A 27,500-nucleotide genomic window follows, 5' to 3' on the forward strand; every position below is an offset into this window, starting at 1 on the left:
CACCCGCTGACACTGCCAATTGTGTCAGTATGGACGGCCGACCAAGCCGGAGGCATTCGATCCCACTGTCTCACCGGCCGCCCAGATTAATGTATTGTTATATACAGCACAAGTACAGGACAACAAAAATAAGTTTGGCATTGTGGGGCAGTACTGATATTAGATTAGATTAGATTAGATTAGATACGATTAGATTAGATTAGATTCAAATGTATTGTTATAAACAGCACAAGTACAGTACAATGAAAATAAGAGTGCAAATGTAACAGTAAAGTGCAATAGTAATATACAATGTACAGGTGATTCAACTCAGTATAAAATATATACATGAGTACTACTGAGTAATAGTGCTAATCAGATGTATGTACAGAGTTGTAGTATTAATATGTACAGTGATTAGGGATGGGAATTGATACGATTTTATCGATACGATTCCATGATCAATTCTGCTTATCGATACGATTCTTTATCGATTCCTGAATAAATAAATTGGAAATGCAACAGAACTAAGCTGGTTAGAATAACAACATGCAACTTGACATTTCTGATTGTCATTTATTGTTGAGCCCCCACCAAAATGGTCGCAATTTCGAGCCCTTGCAAATTTAGTGACTGCTCTGTGACACTTTTCCTGAGTCAGTTTACCCCACTGTGCTAGCGTGAAAGGATTTTCCTGAGGTGCGCAAGAACCACTAGCTGCAGCCTCAGTCTATTGTGATCATCTAAAATGGATGAAATGCGAGAATATTTATACAGTGAAAGCATTCGTTTTCATTTAGGTTTTCCTAGTCAAGGAATCAAATAGTCTGCTATGGCTGCATGCGTGGCGCTAACGTTATTGTTTTAAAATGTGCAACTGTCGGGAGATACATGGCATCAATAAGAGGAATCGATAGTCACAGAGCCATGCGATTCCAGGAATCGGACAATTAGGAACCGGTTCCCAACCGGTTCCGGTTCTCGATTCCCATCCCTAACAGTGATACAGGTATAAAGACACTATGGTAGTAAGTCATAGGCCCATAGACGCCTACGTATAAGAGCAGGCGAAGCGGGTGCTCTACCAGTATTGAACTTGGGGGAGCGAACTTGTCTCTTTGCTCCCTCACTTTTTGATCATAATTATGATATATCCCCCCCCAATATATAAATATTATCTAACCATAACTACGTAATTTCAATCAAATTAATAATACGCAATGACACTTAATAGCAAGTTTTTAAGTTTCCAAAGATTGTGTGACCCCCCACTTTAATGGTTTGATCCAGTGCCCACGGGCCACGGTTCGTCGGCATGACGTATACGACATGTTGGGGGAGGCGGCTTTTTCGAAAGCCCTTGAAAAATTCAGGATGGATATTGGATAACATTGTGAGGATTATTCTTCGGCGTTTACATCAAAATGGAGCAAATCATCACGTAAGTCGAACACTGTGACTGTATACTAAATGCGCAAACAGATTGAAACTGAATATTTCTCGTATGGTGAGCCTCGGCGCTGCACCGAGTGAATCCAGAGATACAGGATGGTGCGCAGGCGCTGTGATCACCCAACGGCGGAAATAATGCCGCTTTGAGCAGTTTATAAAAAAATATAAAAAATATTTATTAGCAACGCCGAGCTTTCAAACCATCCCGTATCTCTGTGCGAACCCCTCGTGCAACTGTGAGCACCTTTGTAATGTCTCTGTGATACTAACGAACGGTTCGGCCAGAACCAGTCCTTCATGGTAAATCTAGGTTGGTTTCCCATTGAGGAGCAAGTGACTGTGGATTCACTCGGTGCAGCACAGTCACGAAAGGGGACCCTGATGTAAACAAGACAAACGTCTTTCTCTGGTCTGCATCCCCTTAACAATTGTGTGTATTGAGCCGTACTGTATTGTACCCATTCTGCAATCTGTTAAATAAAGTTTTCATTCATTCAGCCGCCGCGCTCACTGGGGCTATTGATAGCGTCAATTAGTTGTTGTTGTTGTTGTTGGTGCTGCGGATGTGAACGGGGCTGGAGGGGCTTTGGGAGGATGGGAAAGTTATTATTATTATTATTATAATAGTAATTGGCTATCATACGTGCCTAGCTAGCGTTAGCTAAAAGAGCCCTCGCAGTGAAGTTATTATTATTATAGCTATCATACTGCAATATAAACTGAGTTTTATAGTGAAAAGAGCAGCTTTATTTTGGTCAAGATTGAAGGCTCTATATTGCAGGAAATTGCACATACAGGTGTTCATTAAATGTAAAAAAAATCTGCCGTGGAGGGGGTCGTGCCGGACCCCCTCCAAACCACCCCTTGCAAAAAAAAATGTAAAAACTAAAAAAGAAGAAAAAAAAAAAATTGCACCCCATCTTTCAACTATAACTAGGCGGCCATGCATAGGCCTACTGGCCAGCAGCGTAACCTTTAAGAGTAGGTAATGGATATGTACAGATATAGATAGTATCTATCTACAGATATGTAAAATAATTATGTGCAGAGGTATGTACAGACAGATGTGGATAGATAATATATACGGTAAGAATAAATATATATACAGTCTATACAGCATTATTGTACATGCTCTCATCTGTTAACAGCATGTCCCAAAAACACTAGGCCGCGCTTCCTTTAAAAGCCCCATGTCGGAATGTCCTCACGTCAGCAACTTTGTGGAAGGTAAACATCCTCGGCACTGTAGGTATTTCTTAGATGCTTTTGAAGTGGAACAGGACATCAGTCGCCCACCAGCGAAAAAACATTCTCCATGTCCCCAACGGAGCTGAAGACGGGGACATATGCTGAGTCAATTAGCATGCAGGAGGGTCCTGGGTGTCCTGGGTGTCCTGGGTGTCCTGATGCTGCTTCGCTCAGCTGCTGGGAGAACGGCATGAGTCTTTGCGGGGGTTAAGGGTTGAAGACGGGACGATACCCTCTATATTTATTGAGAGTTTTATTGGGAGTAACATATTATTATAACATGTATAATATATAATAATATATATTATATTATAATATATAACCAATAGGGCATACACTTTCATCTGCACCTTTGTTTACACCGTTTATTTTTGTCATATTTTTATACTCAGATCAAATTTCATTGCCTATATTTATGTATTTTTCTACTATTACCCTGCCCATACCTGTACCTCCCCTCGGCCATGTTGCTATGACACATGCCACATTTCCCCAAGGGGATCAATGAAGGCATATCTTATCTCATCTTTTACACATTAGTGTACACATTAGTAGTGTTTACTGATTTCTGAAGCGCTTGTCTTCTTGGTTCAATGTTGGTTTAACTGTGGACGTCAGAACAACTTATATTCTGACACCTCTCTGGGTGGTTGTGTGGACGTCACGCCCCAACAGCCAGTAGCTGACTAATGGACCATGTTTTCTGGGCTACAGAGACAAGGGACACATTGGTCCAAGTAACAGAGACACATCAATGACACGCATGATGCAGATGTACAGTAAGGTTTGTCTTACAGTAGGTCCTTAACTTAAAAACCTAACTCTTCACCTTAGCCTTTTAATGCACTCTGTCACTTAGATCATTGTACGGTCTATTTTTATGTCTGCACCTTATGCGTTGCTTTTATTCCGATTATTGTCTATTTTATACTAATTGTATGTCTGCACTTTATGCTTTATTCTCTGCTAATTTTATGAAAATCCTCTGCTCATGTTATGCCTATGTCTATTTTATGTCACCAGTTTACTTCCATAAAAGCTGAAGTCAGTGAAAGTCTAACTTTAGTCTAGTCTCAACTAGTGACGTCAGTCTGAGGCTGGTGTTGTTCTGAGAACATCCACACTCCAAGGCCACAACCACACCTGGAACCTTGAAAAACACAGATCAGCATAAAAACAGCTGACAACCAATCTCTCTTTAAAGTCTGATCTAAACAATACTGTGAAACTGCATAAACTTCCTCACCTCACAAACAATCGTCACATGTGTGTGTGTGTGTGTGTGTGTGTGTGTGTGTGTGTGTGTGTGTGTGTGTGTGTGTGTGTGTGTGTGTGTGTGTGTGTGTGTGTGTGTGTGTGTGTGTGTGTGTGTGTGTGTGTGTGCGCGCGCACGTGTACATGCATCCAAATCTTTGGCAAACATTAACAAAAATTCAACAATAAACAAGCTTGATGCCATTTCCCACATCTAAAGACATCAAAGTAATGTAAGAAACAGACATGAATGAATCTGCAGTTGTCCCGGAGCTCAGAGAAAGCTTGTATGTCACCCACATGTCACTGCGTTCTGTCACTGCGTGTTTATTTATGGACAGGCTACAGAAGAGCAAAACAATGCATACATGCACAACGTCCTGGATCGCCGACAAAGGAAATAGAAAAGAATAACCTGAGAAAAATTCCGCTGCGACCGCAATAAACTCAATGTGTATCTGACCCTGCGATTGTTGTTGTAAACTAAAGGCTTGTCAGCAGCTCCTCTGTAGTGGTTGTTATCGTGTTGTTATTAATTACGTACAATATGGTCTTCTTTGTCTCCCTTCCAGCCCCATGTTGAGGATGTCCTTCATAACGTTCTCGTCCAGAGCGTCCACCATCATGAAGCTGACAGAAAACAGGTACAAAAGCGCTACAATAAAGGAATATCTTATCTTATCTTCAGATTCAGATTTTCGTAGTTTTATTTGCCATATGCAACAAGTACAATGGAATTCTTACTCTCAGTTTGCTCCACAGCACAAAGGAATAAAAAAGCAATTAACAGACTTTTAAAAAGCAGGTATTTATATACAATAACTGTCTGCGGTATGTGCAATAACATAAGTACAACTAAGTAAGTATAAGTAAATACAAATAAAAATAAGACACATTCGACAAGTTAAAAAATAATTGCACATTGTATTGATGCACAAGGGTGCAGTAAAGTGGCTGAGCATTGTAGCAGCATTTGAGTCCAGTAATTTGAGTCCAGTCTTATCTTATCTTATCTTATCTTATCTTATCTTATCTTATCTTATCTTATCTTACACATTACGAATCGTCTCAGCCAGCCCTCCGTGCCTTCGTACCACTAACCAACCATGAGGGCGTGGACTGCTGCCAATAGTTGGAGAACTAACACAGTGTGCTACTACTATTTAAACCATGTATACTATTATTATCTATTATTATCTTTTTTCCTGCCTGTACCTCCCCCTCCCCCCTCCCCTATGCTGCTATGACACCTGAATGTCCCCAAGGGGATTACGTAATAAAGGAACACTTGACTTGATACCCTATCGCTGATATGTAGACTGTCCACCCAACCCTCCAGTGCACGTTTTCATTTGAGCCCCTGCCTTGGAAAGTAGGCGTCACATTGTCCCAGCTCACACTCAAGCCAACTGAGAGGATCACAGTTAATAATGGGGCCATGGTGTCATCACAATAACAAATACAACACGGGCGAGTATCTCCTTCACGACTGATGTGGTTTTCCTCTCTCCAGGGTAGAGATTAGGAAGGGCCTGAACGCTCTGAAAAGAGAGATCCCAGGAGGAGACACCTTCATGCACCTGGGACTGGAAAGGGTAGGCTCTCTTGCGTTTTGTAATGAGGCTGGATGCTTGTGAGTGGAGTGTGTAACAAACAGGGACGGCCATGACATAACCTGAAGACTCCATGTTCCCAGATGACTTGTGACAATATACGTTTTCTTTCTCTTTTGAAGGCGAACGAGCAGATACACCATGAGAACTTTGGTAAGCGCCGATGAGCTGCGCACACACTAACACACACTACTGCTTTGTCTCCACTGGCCAGGGTTTAGCCGTGCTGTGGCCTGTCTGGCACACATTGAGTGTCTCCATTGTCTTTAGAACCTGGCCAAACCTGTTTAGTCACAGTTTAGCTTGTGTACCACAGTTGTTGGTGTGAATTTTGAAAGGTTACCTAGCAACTGGAGAATTTACAAGAAACCCAACCATACCATGCTAGACCATGGCTAGCCCCAGCCAGGTTGAACATAGCCAACGGAGACAATAAGGCATAACAATAACACACCAAAGAAATCTTAATTTATGTTGTTGAATTATGTTGAGGTTATACTGTTGCTTCCTGCTCTGTAGGGACGGCCAGTGTCATCATTGCCTTGACAGATGGAGAACTGCAGGAACACCAGCTCAGCACTGCACAGCAAGAGGTAAAGAATACAGGACTATTCTCCAAACCAAGGGTGTAGGTTTGGTTCAACATTGGGGGGGGGGGGGGGGGGGGGGGGCACTTTAAGCGGTTGGTCTAAGGGTGTGGTTACACCTTTCATTTCATCTTCGTATTGTTGTCATATGCGTTTCGCCGCGACGTCGTGCGCCTCGAGTCACACTTTCGTTTTTTTTTTCGTTTTTGTCACCCGAGCACACTGATGTAGTACACTGCCAAAGCAGTAGGTGGCAGTAGGTGGCAAACATGAAGGCAATTTCAACCAATCAGAACTTGAATGTGCCTGCAAAGCAAATGTCAACAAGGCGGCCACCATCTTTTGCCTAGTTACCCAATGCAGCAATTCTTTTTCAGCAAAGCCTAATAAAAGTGCAATAAACAAAACGGATACATTCACTGTGTGTTCTGCCTGTCATTTGTTGATGAAACAAAACTAACATCAACACAAGTGACCACCAAGAGCGGATAGTTTAGTCTAAAAAACGATCGGTAGCATTGTTAGCTGCATGCTAACGTCAATGGAATTTGCCATTATAACAGTATAGCATTGTGGCTAGAAGCTAACGTTAGCTCACGCTACTTAGCCAGCACCAAACTGATGATATCGGGAGCTATCAGTGGTTAGATAACATTAGAGACAACGCTGTGTGTATTAAACAAAGGTGAATAGATGACTGGGCCATTTTGTTTAATGCTTGTTAAGTTGAAAGAGGAGCTTTGAGCTAACAGGGTTTGATAGCTAACACTAGCTCATGTTATCCAGTGGCAGTGCCAATCGGTAATGCTAGCAGAATGAATGGATGTAAACTTTCTTTAACATATTGCATATGGGTACAATACAATACGGCTCAATACAAACAATTGTTAAGGGAATGCAGACTGTTGTAGCTTGGACTGGGGTCCTTATAACAATAACTTGACAACACATAGTAGCTGCAGCTATTTGGTTTGGGACAGCTCTCTGTCACCGGAAGGGCACGCAGATGGTATCTACTGCGCATGGGCGTTTTCGCAACAACGGCTCATGCAGACTACACGCTGTTGTCTGCGCGTTTTTTAGCGTGTCTCCAAAACGCAAACACAATTTTGCGTTTCAGCCGTATCCACAAAAAAACGCCAAAAAACGCATTTCTGTGTAATAGGGACATGAAACGTATTCAAAAACGTATATAAACTATAAATTCAATTTATAGTGGAAATGTCTTTATGTAAAGGAAAATATATATACATGTTTTGACCTCTTTTCCTCTTTTGGGGAGGGGGTTGTTGTCTTTCATATTAGCAAAATATTTTGAGGGAGACAAATTGACAAATTAAGAGAGTGGTAGCACCATATATTGGACCGACATGTTTCGGTCGCTGTATGGGTAACGTTTGCACATGCCGGTGGAGGCAAAAACACGTTGGTCCAATAGAATATGATTTATAAGAGTAACTAACAATGTTGTCTCTTGTCTTTTGTCTTCAAACAGGCAGAGAGAGCCAGGTCACTTGGTGCCATTGTGTACTGCGTCGGTGTCAAAGACTTCAACGAGACACAGGTAGGGCTGGATTATTCTGGGTGGGTAGCGTAGAGGTCTAAGCACTTGCCTACCACCGCAGAGACTCTGGGTTTGTATCCAGCTGGCGACTCCACATGTATCGGAGCAGGCATGTGATAGTCTCCACTCTCCCCAGACCGAAAGTAGGACAATGCGTGCAACGACCAGGAAGGGAATTGGCATAACAAAAAAATTTTAAAAAGAAGATCATTCTGGATATTTTCAACATTTCATATTACTCTCACCCTCTATTGACTCTGTCAAAAAGATTCCTCCAAAGCAGCCGGGTTTGCCTGATTAAGGACATCTTCTTTTATTTTCATTAACATCCTTCGTCTGTCGCATGGTCCATTGAACTGAATTGCAGGCCAGGAAAGCTGCGGCCAATAGCGAGTTCCCAGGAAAACACAACTCACTTATTCACACTCCTGATTGACAACACTCTGATGGGAATCAAATGGGCTGACGATCGGAAATTAAGATCTAGGTTGAAAATAACCACAATTATCGTTTTACTGTAACGCGTGGTGTCCGTGTGCATTGTCCATGCATATTGGCAGGAACGCTACACCAGGATGGCGTTGAAGGAAGAGAGATGCTCAAACGCTGTTACGACGCCGATGTCTCGTGATTGACACAGTAATAACAGCTATTCACTGACCCCTATGCGGTTTTCCACGACCCTCAATTCAAATATTTTCCTGGAAAAATTTCAACAATCTTACGTTTCGGGGTCGGTACGGCTGCTTAGAGTGGGCCGGAGAAAACCTGTAATTTTTGCAATATGCAAACAATTATCTTCCAGAGGAGGATGTTTCAAGTTCCTGGATTTAATGTTACAGGGTTTGAAAGCCAAAGCGTCGTCCCTCTCGCACGGGCTGATTGACCTCCAATAACCAGACACTCTGGGGACCCCGAGCCCCCCCGTCCTCACGGTCCACTAAAGCCCCGATTAGGTTGATTGTAAAACGGACCTGGTGCTTGATTTTGCATAACTTGTGGTCAATGAAAGGCCACAATGTTTCCCCCTTTGATGGCGCGTTCAGAGAGAGACGGTGTATCTCAGTGGCCGAGTATCAAAGTGACCTCACGGTACCTCCGTCCAGCATGTCTATTAGCGATATACTTCCAACGCATTCCTGTAGATCAAAGTGTGCGTGGAACCGAACAGAGTGGAAAGTCGGAAATCAAGAGCGTAATGTCCAGGGAGCCGCTGTTCTAACCATGTGAAACAGTTGCGAGGATCTTGCATCAGCGTCTCCGGTGTCCAGCATGATCTCATGGCATAGATTCAGTCGGTCATACAGTAGTTTATGTGTCTAGACCCGGTCCTGAGGCGGCTGAGAGGAAGCCCTGTAGCCTGTATAAATAAATACTGCTACCCCCACTAACTCTGTTCTCTCTGTTCTCTCCTCGTCTCCTCTTCCCTTTTCATCCTTGTCTTCTCTTTCTTTCTTGTCTTTTCGTCTCTCTCTGTCCTTCTTCCGATCCATCTTTTATCCCCCAACTCTCTCTCCGTGACCCCCCCCCCACACACACACACACCTCGCCTTTCTTGATCCTTCCTCTCCTTTTCCACCTCACTCTCGTTCTATCCCTCCATCCATCCATTCATCCATCCACCCATCCATCCATATCCATCCATCCATCTATCTACTATCTACCTACCTACCTATCTATCATCCATCCATCCATCCATCTACTATCTACCTACATATCTATCTATCTATCTATCTATCCATCCATCCATCCATCCATCCATCCATCCATCCATCCATCCATCCATCCATCCATCCATCCATCCATCCATCCATCCATCCATCCATCCATCCATCCATCCATCCATCCATCCATCCATCCATCCATCCATCCATCCATCCATCCATCCACTACCCACCTCTTTCTCTCCTATAGCTGGCCACCATCGCGGACACCATCGAGCATGTGTTTCCTGTCATGGGAGGGTTCCACGCGCTCCGAGGAGTCATCGACTCGGTAAATAAACTCTGGGCGGCTCAGGGAAGCACCTCGCTGGCTACAAGCTCTGCTGCCGATCTATTTCACAGATCCTACATTCAGAGTAGAGGTATCAGGGTTGCAGGCGGGGGGGGGGGGGTAGACTCGTAGTCTCACTGTTTTCATAGAAGTAAAACAGGCCTGGCCAGAACCGTGGTCCTTTGTGTATCGGGTTCACAGAACACACATACAGAGAGCGCGGCTATTTGGGGAATTGGCTTAGTAGCGAGCCGCATATAGGTCAGTACTGTGACACCTGGAGAGTGAAAAAACAGAAGCCGGAATCAAGGTTGATACACGAAACACGGAATTGACACCATTCTTATAAAAGCCAACACAGGTTTTCACTGTTGGTGATTTCTTTTAGTAGAATTTCTATGAATCTGATCAAATAGTATGAAGAAGAAAATACAAGTGCTAGCGTAGTAAACATCACTGTTAGTAGTAGTTTGTCTTAGCAGCTCCTCACACTCTGCTATATTTACGCTATTTACTCCTATTCTTGATTTTTAATACAACTGATATACAGGCATACAAGTCAAGTCAAGAGTTTTATTTGTCACGGCATACAAGCATACAGTGAAATGTGGGGGGTCTTGCCCTCAACGATTGTGCAATAATACAATAATGCAATAATACAATAATAAGAATCCAATAGGATGAGAATAAGACATTTGTGCAATAATACAAGTAATAAGAATAAGACATAACATGTACATGAAGTTTACAAAAAGCATGGTAAGACATGCTAGGTCCTGCGATAGTGCAATACACTGTTAGCTACGGATGAGGCACTGGGTCTTATGTACACTACTATACAATGCTATACTATACAATCTACAGTTATACTATGTGTCCTTATGCTATCCATCTGTTTACTATACAAGAACCACTCCCGTTCTTGTTTTTAAAGTGACCTTTCATTGTGTAAAGTGACCATGAGTGTGAGCGTGTGCAGCATGTGTGTGTGTGTGTGTGTGTGTGTGTGTGTGTGTGTGTGTGTGTGTGTGTGTGTGTGTGTGTGTGTGTGTGTGTGTGTGTGTGTGTGTGTGTGTGTTCATGCTAAAGTGACTGCTAGTGTGTGAGTGTATACAGTATATGGACCCTCATCTGCACCTTTGTTCAGAGTATTCAGATTTTATTATATTATTTACACTGTTTATTCTTTCTTATATTTTTTGTATTCAGATCTAATTGTATTGCCTATATTTATGTCTTTCTACTATTACCCTGCCCATACCTGTGCCTCCCCTCCCCCATACTTCTATGACGTCCCAAATTTCCCCAAGGGGATCAATAAAGGAATATCTTATCTCATCTCATCTTATCTTATCTTATCTTGTATTATCTTATCTTATCTTGTCTTATCTTATCTTATCTTATCTGTTCTCTTTTCTCCTCGCTCTTTCTCCAGATCATCAAGAAATCTTGCATTGAGATTTTGGCAGCTGAGCCTTCCAGCGTGTGCGCAGGAGGTAGTGACCTATAAACACACGCACACCCACGCGCGCGCGCGCACACACACACACACACACACACACACACACACACACACACACACACACACACACACACACGCATGCGCGCGCACACACGGACACACACACACACACACACACACACACACACACACACACACACACACACACACACACACTTAAGGGGGTCCCCTGCAGAGCCTCAGATCAATGCCAGCTCCCTGTCATTTCTTAAGTGCTGTGTTAATTTAATTACAGAGGTGCCTTGCTCTCTGTCTCATGGCGCTCTCCAATAATGACAATCCCAGACACTATAAGGACATCCAGGTCACTTCCAGGAAACCAGCAGGAGCTGGATAGTGTATGGGATACCGGTATAGGGTCTCTCTCTGTATTTAATCACGTGAGACTGTCGTAGAGCTGCTGTGGCTTGGCACATGGAAGACACAGGTTTGACTTTGAGACTATATGACTTTTGCGTCCCGCTGAGAGAATTTGATCCCATTATGAGATTATATTACTGGCCTGCCATGATAGGAGATATTATTACCTATTATTATTGGTAATAGTAGTATTTTATTATTATTATTATTATTATTACTAGTAGTATTATTTGTGTTATTATTATTATTATTATTATTATTATTATTATTATTATTATTATTATTATTATTATTATTATTATTATTAATAGTAGTAGTAGTAGTAGTAGTAGTAGTAGTAGTAGTAGTAGTAGTAGTAGTAGTAGTAGTAGTAGTAGTAGTAGTAGTAGTAGTAGTAGTAGTAGTAGTAGTAGTAGTAGTAGTACTGTTATCATTATCATTATTATTGTGGAAATAATTATTATTACAGGTTTCTTGTTTATAAACATACCCTATTTGAGCCAATCAGCAATACCCGCTGAATCACGTGACTAAGTTGCCCCCTACCTGCTTGAGCTACTGAACTAAAAAAGTACAACAGGCTCCATGGAGAAAGCATGACACTCCCCTGACTAAAAGCACAATGGAGCTCTATGGACAAACCATTGCACTCCTCTAACTAAAAGTACAACAGAGTTATATGGCGAAACCATGGCACTCCCCTGACCAAAAGTACAACAGGGTTCTATGGAGAAACCATGACACTCCTCTGACTGAAAGCACAATGGAGCTCTATGGAGAAACCATGACACTCCCCTGACTAAAAGTACAACAGAGTTATATGGAGAAACTGTGACACTTCCCTGACGAAAAGTACAACAGGGTTCTATGGAGAAACCATGACACTCCTCTGACTAAAAGTACAACAGGGCTCCATGGAGAAACCATGGCACTCCCCTGACTAAAAGTACAACAGGGTTCTATGGAGAAACCATGGCACTCCCCTGACGAAAAGTACAACAGGGTTCTATGGAGAAACCATGGCACTCCCCTGACGAAAAGTACAACAGGGTTCTATGGAGAAACCATGACACTCCCCTGACTAAAAGTACAACAGAGTTATATGGAGAAACCATGGCACTTCCCTGAATAAAAGTACAACAGGGTTCTATGGAGAAACCATGACACTCCCCTGACTAAAAGTACAATGGAGCTCTATGGACAAACCATGACACTCCCCTGACTAAAAATATAATGGAGCTCTATGGAGAAACCATTGCACCCCTCTAACTAAAAGTACAACAGGGTTCTATGGAGAAACAATGGCACTCCCCTGACTAAAAGTACAACAGGGTTCTATGGAGAAACCATGGCACTCCCCTGACTAAAAGCTGGATGTCATTTTGCCAAATCTTTCAAAAGTCTTTCACCATTTTCATATCTAGCATTGGCATGGATTGATTGTTTAGATCTCTAGCAAAGCTAAGAAAAGCAAATATATCGTAGTCTGCTGACCAGGATTCCGTTCCTTTTTGCCTCCTTGATGCGCGCGGCACACTGGCGTGGACGAGAAACCCATCTATATAGTAATTCACGGTACTGGGATTATATAATCATATGATAAACATTCACAGATTCCATTTGTTCTCGACTGTTTCGCAGTCGCCGGAATTTTCCGAGCTCAGTATGTAGGTCAACTACGGGGGGGTTTTAGAAGCCCCCCAGGTGTGGAGAGGACTGTATACGTGTGTCTCCATATGAAGCGTGTTCTCGCTGTGTGTCCGTCCAGAATCCTTCCAGGTGGTGGTGCGAGGCAACGGCTTCCTCCACGCCAGGGACGTGGACCAGGTGCTGTGCAGCTTCAAAGTGAACGACACCGTCACTATAAGTGAGTATTGGGCCGATTCTCCTTAAAAAGAATGTAAACCATCTGTCCTCGGGTTCTTTCTTTTTTTTTACACTGTAAACCCGAGCGGCCTGTAACAGGTGTCCCGTGTTATCCCCCGCTGAATTACAATACCCAAATTGAGGCCATAAATCACAGGGTTGAATAAAGCCGCCAGGATTTTACCCGGATCGTTTTCTTTCTTTCTTTGGTTCATCTCTAGATGAACGAGATAGTAAATTAATATAATATATACATATAATCCATATCTGTAGATACTATATCTGTACAAATCCCTTACCTACTCTTACTAGTTACGCTGCCAGCCAGTACGACTTACTACCATACTGTCTTTATACCTGTATCACTGTACATATTAATGCTACAACTCTGTACATACATCTGATTAGCACTATTACTCAGTAGTACTAATTGATATATTTTATACACAGTTTAAGTACCTGTACATTGTATATTACTATTGCACTTTACTGTTACATTTGCCAAACTTCTTTTCGTTGTACTGTACTTGATGACAATACATTTTAATCTAATCTAATCTAATCTAATCTAATCTAATCTAGATGACAAGCCGGCGGGTATAGAAGACACGTTCTTACTGTGTCCGGCTCCTGTTATCGACGAAATCGGGAAGTAAGTGTGCCTCCTTTTTCTCTTGTTCTCTTGTTACGAGGGGTCTACTTTTCATTTGGTCTCAAATAACCTTGTCGGACGTCGTCTGTGGGAAGAAAGTGCTGTGATTTCCGTGCAAAGAGTGCGTTCACGTGTGTGTCCGATCACGTGCACACACACACACGCACGCACACACACACACACACAGCATACGGAGCCTGGCATATATTACCAGGTTTTATTATGCCCCATATAGTCGACGTGCCTTTGTTCTGTATCCCAGCTCAGCTTAGACAAAATAGAAGGGATATGTAGGCTGTGGCCACGGCAGCACATGTCCTGCCGCACATGCAGCCCTACGTGGCTCAGTCTGGGTCAACTGCACTAAGCTGAAGATCAGAGTAAAAAAAAACATACCAACTCAAATATGACAAATTGATGTTTATTTCCCAGGCACTCCAACAGCCTCGGAAGTGGATTCATCCCCTCGGAAGATGAGCTAAAACCAAGCGCTCCTCAATGTTTTAGTCGTTACTTTACCCCGGTGTGCCCGTAAATGAGAAAATTCTAGTTCTTTTTTTCCTCTCTCTCTCATAATAATGACATCATAATGATAATTAGGTCCTATGGTCTGTCATTAGAACTCAAACAGCATGTGCAGTGCCACGCTTCATCAGCTAGTCCCGTTCCCTCATTAGAGCCACGCTTCATCGGCTAGTCCTGTTCCCTCATTAGAGCCACCCGTCATTAGCTGGTCCCGTTCCCTCATTAGAGCCACCCTTCACCAGCTAGTCCTGTTCCCTCATTAGAGCCACCCTTCACCAGCTGGTCCTGTTCCCTCATTAGAGCCACCCTTCACCAGCTGGTCCCGTTCCCTCATTAGAGCCACCCTTCACCAGCTAGTCCTGTTCCCTCATTAGAGCCACCCGTCATTAGCTGGTCCCGTTCCCTCATTAGAGCCACCCTTCACCAGCTAATCCTGTTCCCTCATTAGAGCCACTCATGATCAGCTGGTCCCGTTCCCTCATTAGAGCCACTCGTGATCAGCTGGTCCCGTTCCCTCATTAGAGCCACCCTTCACCAGCTAATCTTGTTCCCTCATTAGAGCCACTCATGATCAGCTAGTCCTGTTCCCTCATTAGAGCCACTCATGATCAGCTAGTCCTGTTCCCTCATTAGAGCCACTCATGATCAGCTAGTCCTGTTCCCTCATTAGAGCCACTCATGATCAGCTAGTCCCGTTCCCTCATTAGAGCCACCCTTCACCAGCTGGTCCCGTTCCCTCATTAGAGCCACCCTTCACCAGCTAATCCTGTTCCCTCATTAGAGCCACTCATGATCAGCTGGTCCCGTTCCCTCATTAGAGCCACCCTTCACCAGCTAGTCCTGTTCCCTCATTAGAGCCACTCGTGATCAGCTGGTCCCGTTCCCTCATTAGAGCCGCCACCCTTCACCAGCTAGTCCTGTTCCCTCATTAGAGCCACTCATGATCAGCTGGTCCCGTTCCCTCATTAGAGCCACCCTTCACCAGCTAGTCCTGTTCCCTCATTAGAGCCACCCTTCACCAGCTGGTCCCGTTCCCTCATTAGAGCCGCCACCCTTCACCAGCTAGTCCTGTTCCCTCATTAGAACCACCCGTCATTAGCTGGTCCCGTTCCCTCATTAGAGCCACCCGTCATTAGCTGGTCCCGTTCCCTCATTAGAGCCACCCTTCACCAGCTAGTCCTGTTCCCTCATTAGAGCCACTCGTGATCAGCTGGTCCCGTTCCCTCATTAGAGCCACCCTTCACCAGCTAGTCCTGTTCCCTCATTAGAGCCACCTTCCACAGCTAGTCTGTTCCCTCATTAGAGCCACCCTTCACCAGCTAGTCCTGTTCCTCATTAGAACCACCCGTCATTAGCTGGTCCGTTCCCTCATTAGAGCCACCCGTCATTAGCTGGTCCCGTTCCCTCATTAGAGCCACCCGTCATTAGCTGGTCCTGTTCCCTCATTAGAGCCACTCGTGATCAGCTGGTCCCGTTCCCTCATTAGAGCCACCCTTCACCAGCTAGTCCTGTTCCCTCATTAGAGCCACTCATGATCAGCTAGTCCTGTTCCCTCATTAGAGCCACTCATGATCAGCTAGTCCCGTTCCCTCATTAGAGCCACCCTTCACCAGCTAGTCCGTTCCCTCATTAGAGCCACCCTTCACCAGCTGGTCCTGTTCCCTCATTAGAGCCACTCATGATCAGCTAGTCCTGTTCCCTCATTAGAGCCACTCATGATCAGCTGGTCCCGTTCCCTCATTAGAGCCGCCACCCCGTCACCAGCTGGTCCCGTTCCCTCATTAAAGCCACCCTTCATCAGCCAACTTCAACAAACCGCATCAAGCTCCGTTTTTATGGGAACATGAGTTCACCAGGTCATGAAAGAGATGGTATTTATTTACTGTATATTGAAAAAGAGAGGGAGAGAGAGGGGGAAAAGAGAGAGAGAGAGAGAGGCAGAGAGAGAGGGAGAGGGGGAGAGAGGGAGAGGAATGGGGATTTAAACCTACAGTGGTAAAAAATATATATTGAGAGAGAGAGAGAGAGAGAGAGAGAGAGAGAGAGAGAGAGAGAGAGAGAGAGAGAGAGAGAGAGAGAGAGAGAGAGAGAGAGAGAGATTTTAAACCTTTAATCAGCGTTACAGCAAGAGGGCCGTAAAGTTAGGGTACGTTGTGTGCTTTTCCCAGGATCTCACAGGAGACCATTTGCCCCATCGCACCTCCCCACCTCCTCTCTCTCTCTTTCAGTTGATTCTGTCATCCCCCTCTCTCCCTCCCTCTCTCCTCTCACCTCCTCTCTGCCTCTTTATCCGTCTGCACTTAACCTCCTGACTTTCATTGCAACCCCCTCTTTCCCCCTTAACCCCCCCCCCCCCCTCTCTCTCTCTCTCTCTCTCTCTCCACTCCCCCCTCTCTCTATTTTCTCTGCCACCGTGGCGGTTTTAGTGGCTGGTTCCCTGATGCCTGCTTACAGCACACCAACTCTCTATGCCTCTCTCTCTTTCTCTCTCTCTCTCTCTTCCTCTCCATTTTCCGAGTCTGTATGTCTGTTTCTTTCTTTCTCTCTCTGTCTCTACCCCAATTTCTTTGTTTCTATCTCTCTCTATCTGTGTGTGTGTGTGTGTGTGTGTCTCACCCCCTCTCTCTCTATCTCTATGTGTCTCTCTCTCTTCCCTATATCAATCTGTGTGTGTATCTCTCACCCCCCCTCTCTCTCTCTCTCTCTCTCTCTCTCTCTCTCACACACACTCTCTCACATTATCTCTCTCCCTCTCTCTATCTATCTATATCTCTCACTATCTCTCTATCTCTATTTATCTCTCTCACTCTCTCTCACCCCCCTCTCTCTCTATATATCCCTCTGTGTGTCTCTCTCTATCTGTCTCTCTATATCTCTCTCTCTATCTCTATCTCTATGTCTCTCTATCTCTCTGTCTGCCTGCCTGCCTGTCTCTCTCTCTCTCTCTCCTCTCTCTCTCTCTCTCTCTCTCTCTCTCTCTCTCTCTCTCTCTCTCTCTCTCTCTCTCTCTCTCTCTCTCTCTTGTGTGTCTGTCTCTCACACAACACAGACATTCCTGTCTCTTTCAACTCTTTCTTCCTCTTCTTTTTCCTCTCTCTCTAGACGCCTCTGTCTGTCTGCCTGATCAAAGCATCCTAGCAACTGCCTCCTTGTGTATGTGTGTGTGTGTGTGTGTGTGTGTGTGTGTGTGTGTGTGTGTTGTGTGTGTGTGTGTGTGTGTGTGTGTGTGTGTGTGTGTGGTGTGTGTGTGTGTGTGTGTGTGTGTGTGTGTGTGTGTGTGTGTGTGTGTGTGCGTGTGGGGCGTGCGTGTATGTGTGTGCGTGTGAGTGTGTGTGTGTGTGTGAGTGTGTGTGTGTCATCTCATCTCTTTCATCTTAACAGTTTGTCTGACGACATGTTTAGTTTCCTTCTTTTCTTAACCTCGACATCCTCAAATTTACACTGTCCAGTTTTCTCTCTCTCTCTGTCCCTCTCTCTCTCTGTCTCTCTCTCTCTCTCTCTCTGTCTCTCTCTCTCTCTCTCTCTCTCTCTCTCTCTCTCTGTCCCTCTCTCTGTCTCTCTCTCTCTCTCTCTGTCTCTCTGTCTCTGTCTCTCCCCTCGCTGGTTTTTGCCTCTGTCCTCCACCATCCTCTTTTAATCGTCTATAGTTAAAAAAAATAAATCAAATCCAAATCTCGTCACAGCACACACACACACACACACACACACACACACACACACACACACACACACACACACACACACACACACACACACACACACACACACACACACACGCTCTCTAGCACATACACACTAACTCACACATCTCACACAAGGGCCCTGGTCCAACTCCCTGCCTTCTGTTATCTCCCACACACACGCACACACAGATGTACACACACATGCACACACACGCACACACAGATGCACACACACATACGCATAGTCACACACACACACAGATGCACACACACACAGATGCACACACACATGCATGCACACACACACACACTCACATACACACATGCTGTCGAGCACACATACACAGACATACACCTCTCTCTCTCTCTCTCTCTCTCTCTCTCTCTCTCTCTCTCTCTCTCTCTCTCTCTCTCTCTGTCATTTTAGGGTTAAAGCCTATAGCTTCCAGCTGTTCGTTGGCAGCGTGGTATGCTGTTGATCGTGAACTTAGCCCACATAACCTCTCTCTCTCTCTCTCTCCCCCCTCTCTCTCCCCCTCTCTCTCTCTCCCCCCCCCCCCCCCCCCTCCTCTCTCTGTCTCTCGCACCCCCCTGCAGACAGCTCTCCTGGGCCAGAGCAGATAAAGCTTATCGGGCAAATGACCTACTTTACATCTGTCTGGTTCAGTGCTGTGCCCCCCCCCCACACACACACACACACAGACACAAACACAGACACACACATACACATACACATACACAGACATACACATACACATACACATACACATATACATACACACAGACACAGACACACACATACACACACACACATACACTGGGAGTGTCATGATATGATACAGTGATGAAATTTGGCCCGCGATAACAATAATATCATGCTATACGATATCTGCGATAAGCGATATATTGCAATAAATGTTATCTACGATACGTCACAATATCTGTGTAACTCTCTCCTTTAAAAATGAATAAATGCATTTAAAAAAAGATGTCCTACTAAGGCTACGTTCACACTGCAAGCCTTACTGCTCAATTCAAATGATTTATTGCTCAGATCTGATTTAGTTTTTTTGTTTCGCTGTTCACATTATTCTTTTAAATGTGTCCAATCTCAGATTCCAGGGTGAACCAGTCACGCTAATGAACTGATCTACACGCGCAAATGAACAATAGAGATGGACGTAAAGAAATTGTAACAAATGTCAATCCAGAGTGACGTAAAAGTCGCATGGAAGTCACATGACTGTTCAGACTGAGGTCGCATTGCAAAAATCAGACCTATATCTGATTTAGGACCATAATATGAAAGTGTCCCAAATCAGAATTGAAAAGATCAGATTCCATGTGATTTGTTCTGATCACACTGTCATGAAATAATCAGATCTGAGTCACATATGAGCAAACAATCTGATTTAAGATAAGATAAGATGTTCCTTTATTGATCCCCTTGGGGAAATTTGGGCGTCACATACAGTAGCAGCGTGGGGGAGGGGGAGAGGAGGTACAGGTATGGGCAGGGTAACAGTAGAAAGACATAAATATAGACAATACAATTAGATGTGAATATAAAAATATGAGAGAAAAAAATAAACAGAGTAAACAATATAATTAACTCTGAATATAAAAATATCAGGAAAAATAAACAGTGTAAACAAAGGTGCAGATATGGTCTTTATGCCCTATCGGTTATATTATATGTTACAATAAATATAGGCAATAAAGGATTTGAATCTGAATAATATTAATACTATGAGTAAGAGTAATACTATGAGTAAGCGTAAAAGTAAACAGTATACACAAGGTGCAGTATAGCCAAGGCACCCTAACTGGCATTATATACGTCATATGTTGTCTGTGTAGGCTTTGGTGATTAAGAGTCAGACACACCTTTGATTTGGGCCACTTTTGCCTGCTGTGTGAACATAGCCTGTAGTGCCTTCGCTCAGGTGTGATAATAACCCGAACCTCTATATACTGTATGTGGGACATCTTGGCACCGGTCAAAAAGGCAGCACTGTACGCCGTCGCCAAAGAGCAGTGTTTTCACACTTTGATTCCTTTCAGACGGAGTCGCCTCGGCCCTCGACGTCACGCCTCGACACCTGCGGTTCTGCCGCGTTCGCGCTTATTTTTTTGCAACGTTTACGAGCCCGTGTGTTTGTGCCGTGTCGTTTCAGGGTGATTTATCTCCAGGTGAGCATGAACGACGGCCTGTCCTTCATCACCAGCAACGTCCACATCACCACCATGGAGTGTGTAAGTACTGACGCTCAGAATCTGACTTCAAACCGTAACCAGAAGAGGAGAGAGGCATATGCCTTTCAGCTGTTTATTTAGTAAGGTAGCAGTTACTGCTGGGTATCATGCTGGGAAGCAAAGCCTTCGATAGACTCCAGTCTGATCACCTTGTACTCTGAGCCACATCTGTAAAAGGAGTTGTTGACTTCGTTCTTCGAAGTCCCTTATTCCAGGAATCCCACATAAAAACATCTCATGACCACCTCTATTGCCAAACAATGTCATAACAAGTACCCTATTCTCATGTCACATGACTGCTGGTCCCATGTTTGTTATTCTCTCGTGACTGTTATTGTAATGGCTGCCAGGTGTCACGTTGACCGTTGGAAACCACCACGGTATCGGTACCTCAGACCAGGTCCAAGTCGGGAGCCACGATGACAAATAAATATTGCAAATTCCACATTACAAAAACACCCAGTTCCTCCACTTAACCAGCACCAGGCTGCTAACTAATGGGTTCTTTACGAGCTATGAAAAGCAGGACCATGTAGGCCTACTGTAGGCTGTACCAGTAGGCTACTGAAATATATTACCAACATGTAACAAATGTACCAAAATCACAAGCAGTGTATAATTATTGTCATTAATTAGATTTTTTGCAATTCAAATGTCCCTGTAGCAGCCTATAGTCCGCCCATCAGCACGGTGTCCATTTATATAGTCCAAAACAACTGTAGTAGCCTAAAGTCTATAACCATAGAAATAGAATAATGTAGTAGAGACTACAGAGCCTGATTCATATGCTGGTCACCACAAAGTCCACCAGACTCTCTCTCTCTCTCTCTCTCTCCCAGGTAGGAGAACAGGAGGGAGGGGGTTAGCAGGAGGTAAACATGGGACTCTCTCTCTCTCTCTCTCCCAGGTAGGAGAACAGGAGGGAGGGGGTTAGCAGGAGGTAAACATGGGACTCTCTCTCTCTCTCTCTCTCCCAGGTAGGAGAACAGGAGGGAGGGGGTTAGCAGGAGGTAAACATGGGACTCTCTCTCTCTCTCCCAGGTAGGAGAACAGGCGGGAGGGGGTTAGCAGGAGGTAAACATGGGACTCTCTCTCTCTCTCCCAGGTAGGAGAACAGGAGGGAGGGGGTTAGCAGGAGGTAATCATGGGACTCTCTCTCTCTCTCTCCCAGGTAGGAGAACAGGAGGGAGGGGGTTAGCAGGAGGTAAACATGGGACTCTCTCTCCCAGGTAGGAGAACAGGAGGGAGGGGGTTAGCAGGAGGTAAACATGGGACTTACTCCATTCAGTGGGATGTGTGACGCTCCTGCAACACAATGCTTTTGTAATCGGCCTCTGTGCTGCCAGGACATGGTGATGTGGAGGGGCAGTTCAGGCCTCTGTGCTGCCAGGACATGGTGATGTGAAGGGGCAGTTCAGGCCTCTGTGCTGCCAGGACATGGTGATGTGAAGGGGCAGTTCAGGCCTCTGTGCTGCCAGGACATGGTGATGTGGATGGGACAGTTCAGGCCTCTGTGCTGCCAGGACATGGTGATGTGAAGGGGCAGTTCAGTCCTCTGTGCTGCCAGGACATGGTGATGTGGAGGGGCAGTTCAGGCCTCTGTGCTGCCAGGACATGGTGATGTGGAGGGGCAGTTCAGGCCTCTGTGCTGCCAGGACATGGTGATGTGAAGGGGCAGTTCAGGCCTCTGTGCTGCCAGGACATGGTGATGTGGAGGGGCAGTTCAGGCCTTATTGTATCTGTAATGTGATTACATCTCTTTTTCCTGATTATGTAACACCCGTAGCTGTATTCCCCAGCCTGTTTACAGTTGACAAATACATGTGCCGTCCAAACAACCTCAAAACAGAGTTCTATTGTTTTCCCAAGTATCACAATATGTACTCTGTACTCTGTACCCCACGCAATGACAATACAGTAAAATCCAATCGAATCGAAAATTGTGGGTTCGTGCCTCATAGAGATATCCTATCTATATATTTTGTGCTACATAACTCGATTTATTTTCTGTATCCCCTGCATGTGGTTTGTTCCACTCCCCCCCCCCCCCCCCTGCCTCTACCTCCCACTGACAGCTTTCCCAGAAGCCTCTAGTAAGACGTTTCTCTTTCATAACCCCCCCCCCCCACCTCTTCTTTCCTTGTGGAGCCAAACCACAGGGGCTGTAGTAGCAGTGATCCACCCAAAGCCTCCAAACCCCCCCCCCCCCCCCCCCCCCCCCCGAGCCCGACCCACCCCGAACCCCTCCCCGACCACCCCCATAAAAGCAGCTCCCCGCCTGAGTGGGACATCAGCTAGCGCTCCGCTGAAGCTCCCCACAACATAGAGGGGGATTAAACTGCTCTAACCCCCGTGATGAATATCACATGGACACCCCTCTCACGTCTTACAGCCGCAGTATAAGCTGACGGGAGAAAGCGAAGCCACATCTGATCTACTGTACGATGATGGGAACTATAATGGGCTGCTGTGATGGGAACCATATTTCGTTCTGTCTCCCACTCATGTGTGGGAGAAAATTAACGAATGATACAGTATATAAGTGGCGCCCATCAAAAACATCAGACGTAACACAGTTGTGACTAGTCGTAGATCTTGAGAAGAAATAAAAAGCCCTTCTCTCTATCTCATCTATGGGGCAGCAGTGGCCTAAAGGTTAGAGAAGTGGGTTTGTAAGCGGAAGGTCGCCGGTTCGATCCCCCGGAAGTGAATCAACTCTCTCCAGTCCCTCAACATCAACTGCTGAAGTGTCCTTGAGCAAGTCACTTAACCCTCAACTGCTCCAGTGGAGTTGGGTAAATAAAGGTTTATTTACCTACCCTGGGGAAAATGAAGGTTAAAACAATAATGATAAATCTGTCTTTCTCAGGTCAATGTTTTCTTGTTTGTTCTGTTGAGTGTGTGTGGGGTTTGTGGTGGAACCGGAGGGGTTAATGATGCGCCTGGTCAAATCCTCATGGTTAATACAAATCTATTGTTAAAACATGGCTGATCAAATACAATTAGGTTAAGAGTTCAGTGGAGGACTTTACTTCCTCTGGCCAGGAGACTGGGTCAAGCACCCCCCGGGGGCGACAGCAGCTCAGGAGGTAGAGCAGTCGCCTGGTAATCGGAAGGTTCCCGGTTCAAGTCCCGTTCCTCCCGGCAGCATGTCAAAGTGTCCTTGAGCAAGACACTTAACCCCTAACTGCTCCCGGTGAGCAGTACAATTGTAAAGCGCTATACTGTATAAACGCATTCCATTTTACCATTTTACCATTTACCCCCCTCATATTCTGTGGGATCGTCTTTTAAGCTATCTGGGGTGAAAGGGGGCGGGGGAGGGATGACCAGGTGAGGGGCGAGGACAGGAGGATACAGAGGGAGGGCTGTGTTAACACAAAGGCCTTGAAAGGAAATTCCACAGGTTCATCTTTTCATTGGAGGAGTTATGGACCAGTGCCCTACGTAAACGTGCTTCCTCTCCTTAAACCCTAATGCGTGTTCGCTCCCTTCCCTGTGACACCCTGGCATCCCATTGGGCAGCGTGTCGTCTGGTTTCTCTTGGGTTGGTCTGGTTTCTCCTTCTTCTCTTGGTGCCCTTTCGTCCCACTGTCATGGGCGCTTTTATTCCCCCGTCGGATCATCTCACTGACATGACGGGGGTCGGAAAACGAAACTCACACTCGCTTGAGGCACTCTGATCTTGAAACGATGGTCTGGGATTGCGACGCGACGGGTGTTTGAATCTTGTAGTGACAGTATACCCTGGGACACTAAATCAATCAAACACACACACACACACACACACACACACACACACACACACACACACACACACACACACACACACACACACACAAGATAAGATAAGATACGTTAAGATATTATTTTATTGATCGCCTTGGGGAAATTTGAGCATCATAGCAGCATGGGGGAGGGGGGAGGGGAGGTACAGGTATGGACAGGTTAATAATAGTAGAAATACATAAGTATAGGCAATACAATTTGATCTGAATTACAAAAATATGAGAATAAAATAAACAGTGTAAACAATATTGTAACGTCCTCGGAAACGGATGACTCACCGAGGCTGTTGTTATTTCTCACGTGTGTCTTTATTCAACACTTAGGCATGGTTCTCTGTACACAAGACAGGGTGCATCACCTCTCCTTGACATTAGTAGACTCATCTCCATAACTTCCCGTACACCAAGAGAGCGCACCCTCAGGTGTAACACCCTCTTTACCTTCCCACAGGTCAGCCCCTGCCCCCTCCCCTCTACCAACCCCGGGCTCGCGCGACCAATAGCGTCGCCTGCCAGCCCCAGGTTGGTCGAGTGCAGAGTGACAACTCGGCTGACCAATCACCCAAATCCCAGGGTCGCTACAATATAATTAACTCTGATGAATATAAAAAATATGAGAAAAATAGTGTAAACAAAGGTGCAGATGAGGGTCTGTAGTTAAAGATGCGATTTAACGTCTTTCGCTGTGAAGAAGTAGTGAGTATAGTTTTAGCGTAGTTTCTCCCCCAACACAGGTAATTAGTGGTGCTGGTATTAACATGTGACTGTTGTTTGTTTGTGTTTTGTGTCTGTAACCCCAGTTTGATGGGACCATCCTGCTGATCACCCTGCTGGTGATGTTCCTGCTGCTGGCCATGCTCTTCATGTGGTGGTTCTGGCCCCTGTGCTGCACGCTGGTGAGTATCTACTACACCAGTGGTTCCCAAAGTCGGGGTCGCGACCCAAAGGTGGGCCTCGAGCAGCCACGGGTGGGCCGCGAGATGATTAAAAAAAAAAAAGATTTATATTTATTTTTTATTTATTTTTTTTATTTTTTGTCAGGCCACTGAACTTAGAAGCAGGACAGTGTTTCTAGTTGTATTCTATTCTATTGTATTCTAAAATGTGACTATATGGTTTTATATTAACTTAATAAATAAACAAAAGCTAAAAATCTACTTATTTCAACGAACATTTCAAACTAAATAACAGATTATGCACATAAAACGCTGAAAACAACCGAAGCAACAATAGTATTTTAATGAGGTTATTATTATTATCATTATTATTTTGCAACAAGTTAGCCCTCTCATAAATAGCACATATAAATGAATAACTAACTTGAACTAACGTAATAGGATTGAAGTGATATTTGGCTTAAAAAATCGGTCGCCTGGCAAAAAAAAAAAAAAAAGAAAGCCTGACGATGTGCATTGGGCCGCGGCTCTCTGACGCCTTATTTTCTGGGTCCTGGCCTGAAAAGTTTGGGAACCCCTGTACTACACTATAGTGACTGGCTTTAGTTCGTTCGCACGCGCTCACAAAGCGCTATCCCCACGCGGGGCTCGGTTTCAAGTTCAAGTTCAAGTTCTTTAATAGTTGTCATACAGAAGTACAGAATACTTTCATACAAAATGCTTCTTACTGTTACGCTCCAGAGACTGTGCTAGACAAGATAGTATCAAATAACATAATAACATAATATAGCATGAATTTAGAAGAAGAAAATGAGGTCACAGTGTTCGGTATAGACATATGTACAATGTTCTGAGTTACCATATAATATACAATACACGATACTATGCAGTGTACTAATGTACAGTACTATCTAGTGCAAAGCAGAAATGGGATGAGGTACAATTTTAGGTACAATTTACAGTAAGGTGTACGAGTTGTAGTGCAATCCTTCATCCATACATATAAAGTGTGGGGAGTGGGTGCTACAGTGTGTTTGTTTAAAGTGGGTGTGTGCTATAAGTGTGTGGAGTGGGTGCTACAGTGTGTTTGTTTAAAGTGAGTGTGTGCGTGTGGATGTGTGTGCTATGTGCGTTTGGTGGTTGTTGTTGTGTAGTGTTCATTCATTGTTCGTTTAGCAGCCTGATGGCCTGGGGATAGAAGCTTCTTCTGAGTCTTTCTGTGCTCGCCTTGAGACTCCTGTATCGCTTGCCTGACCGCAGCAGTTCAAAGAGGCAGTTGTTCGGGTGACTGGAGTCTTTAATGATTCTCTTAGCCTTGCCCTTGCAACGCTTGTAGTAAATGTTCTGGAGGGTGGGGAGCCCCCCTCCAATTGTGCGTTCGGCTGAACGTGTCACTCTTTGTAGTCTGCTTTGGTCTTGTGCAGTGCTATTCCCAAACCAGGAGGTGATGTTGCCGGTCAAGATGCTCTCTATTGTACATGAGTAGAAGTTCTTAAGGATCTTCTGGCTGACTTGGAACTTCCTTAGGCGCCTGAGGAAGTAGAGGCGTTGTCGTGCCTTCTTCACAACACTGTTAATGTGTGTGGTCCATGTCAAGTCCTCGGATATGTAGGCTCCGAGGTACTTAAAGCTGTTGACTCTCTCAACCGGTGCCCCGTCGATGCTGAGGGGGCTGTAGTCCTTGACCCCCGACCTCCTGAAGTCCACAATCATCTCCTTTGTTTTGCTGACGTTCAGGGAGAGGCTGTTTTCCTGGCACCATCCCGCCAGGACCTTGACCTCTTCCAGGTAGGCCCTCTCGTCGTTGGCAGAGATCAGGCCCACCACCACTGTGTCGTCAGCAAATTTGACGATTGTATTGCTACTCCGCTGAGCCACACAGTCGTGTGTGTACAGGGAGTAGAGGAGGGGACTCAGAACACAGCCCTGGGGGGCCCCTATGTTGAGGGTGATGGATGAGGAGGTGCAGTTGCCTGCTCTCACCACCTGGGGTCTGCCAGTCAGGAAGTCCAAGACCCACTGGCAGAGGTCATAGCCCAAGCCCAGGTCCCTGAGCTTGGCTATGAGTATGGAGGGGACTATGGTATTGAATGCCGAGCTGTAGTCGATGAATAGCATTCTCACATAGTTCCCCTGCCTCTTGTCCAGGTGTGATGCTGCTGTGTGCAGCACATGGGATATGGCGTCCTCCGTGGACCTGTTGGGGCGGTATGCAAATTGCAGGGGGTCCATGTTGATGGGGAGGGAGGAGCAGATGTAG

At 45.0% G+C, this 27,500-nt stretch overlaps 1 protein-coding gene across 1 annotated transcript in view; it reads left to right on the forward strand.

Annotated features, from left to right (window-relative positions):
* Window positions 1-27,500, forward strand: part of antxr1c (ANTXR cell adhesion molecule 1c) — a gene marked incomplete at its 3' end in the record, with an annotated part of 67,772 nt that overhangs the window by 19,904 nt on the left and 20,368 nt on the right. Inside the window, exons 3-13 of the mRNA XM_084322988.1 lie at window positions 4,506-4,577; window positions 5,447-5,528; window positions 5,669-5,699; window positions 6,066-6,139; window positions 7,629-7,697; window positions 9,612-9,692; window positions 11,128-11,188; window positions 13,343-13,441; window positions 14,023-14,092; window positions 20,478-20,556; window positions 25,145-25,240. Coding sequence (XP_084179114.1) covers window positions 4,506-4,577; window positions 5,447-5,528; window positions 5,669-5,699; window positions 6,066-6,139; window positions 7,629-7,697; window positions 9,612-9,692; window positions 11,128-11,188; window positions 13,343-13,441; window positions 14,023-14,092; window positions 20,478-20,556; window positions 25,145-25,240 — 814 coding nt within the window. The remainder of the gene's footprint in view (window positions 1-4,505; window positions 4,578-5,446; window positions 5,529-5,668; window positions 5,700-6,065; window positions 6,140-7,628; window positions 7,698-9,611; window positions 9,693-11,127; window positions 11,189-13,342; window positions 13,442-14,022; window positions 14,093-20,477; window positions 20,557-25,144; window positions 25,241-27,500) is intronic.

The sequence above is a fragment of the Notolepis coatsorum genome, assembly GCF_963971535.1.
Source record: "Notolepis coatsorum genome assembly, chromosome: 10".
NCBI lineage: Eukaryota > Metazoa > Chordata > Actinopteri > Aulopiformes > Paralepididae > Notolepis > Notolepis coatsorum.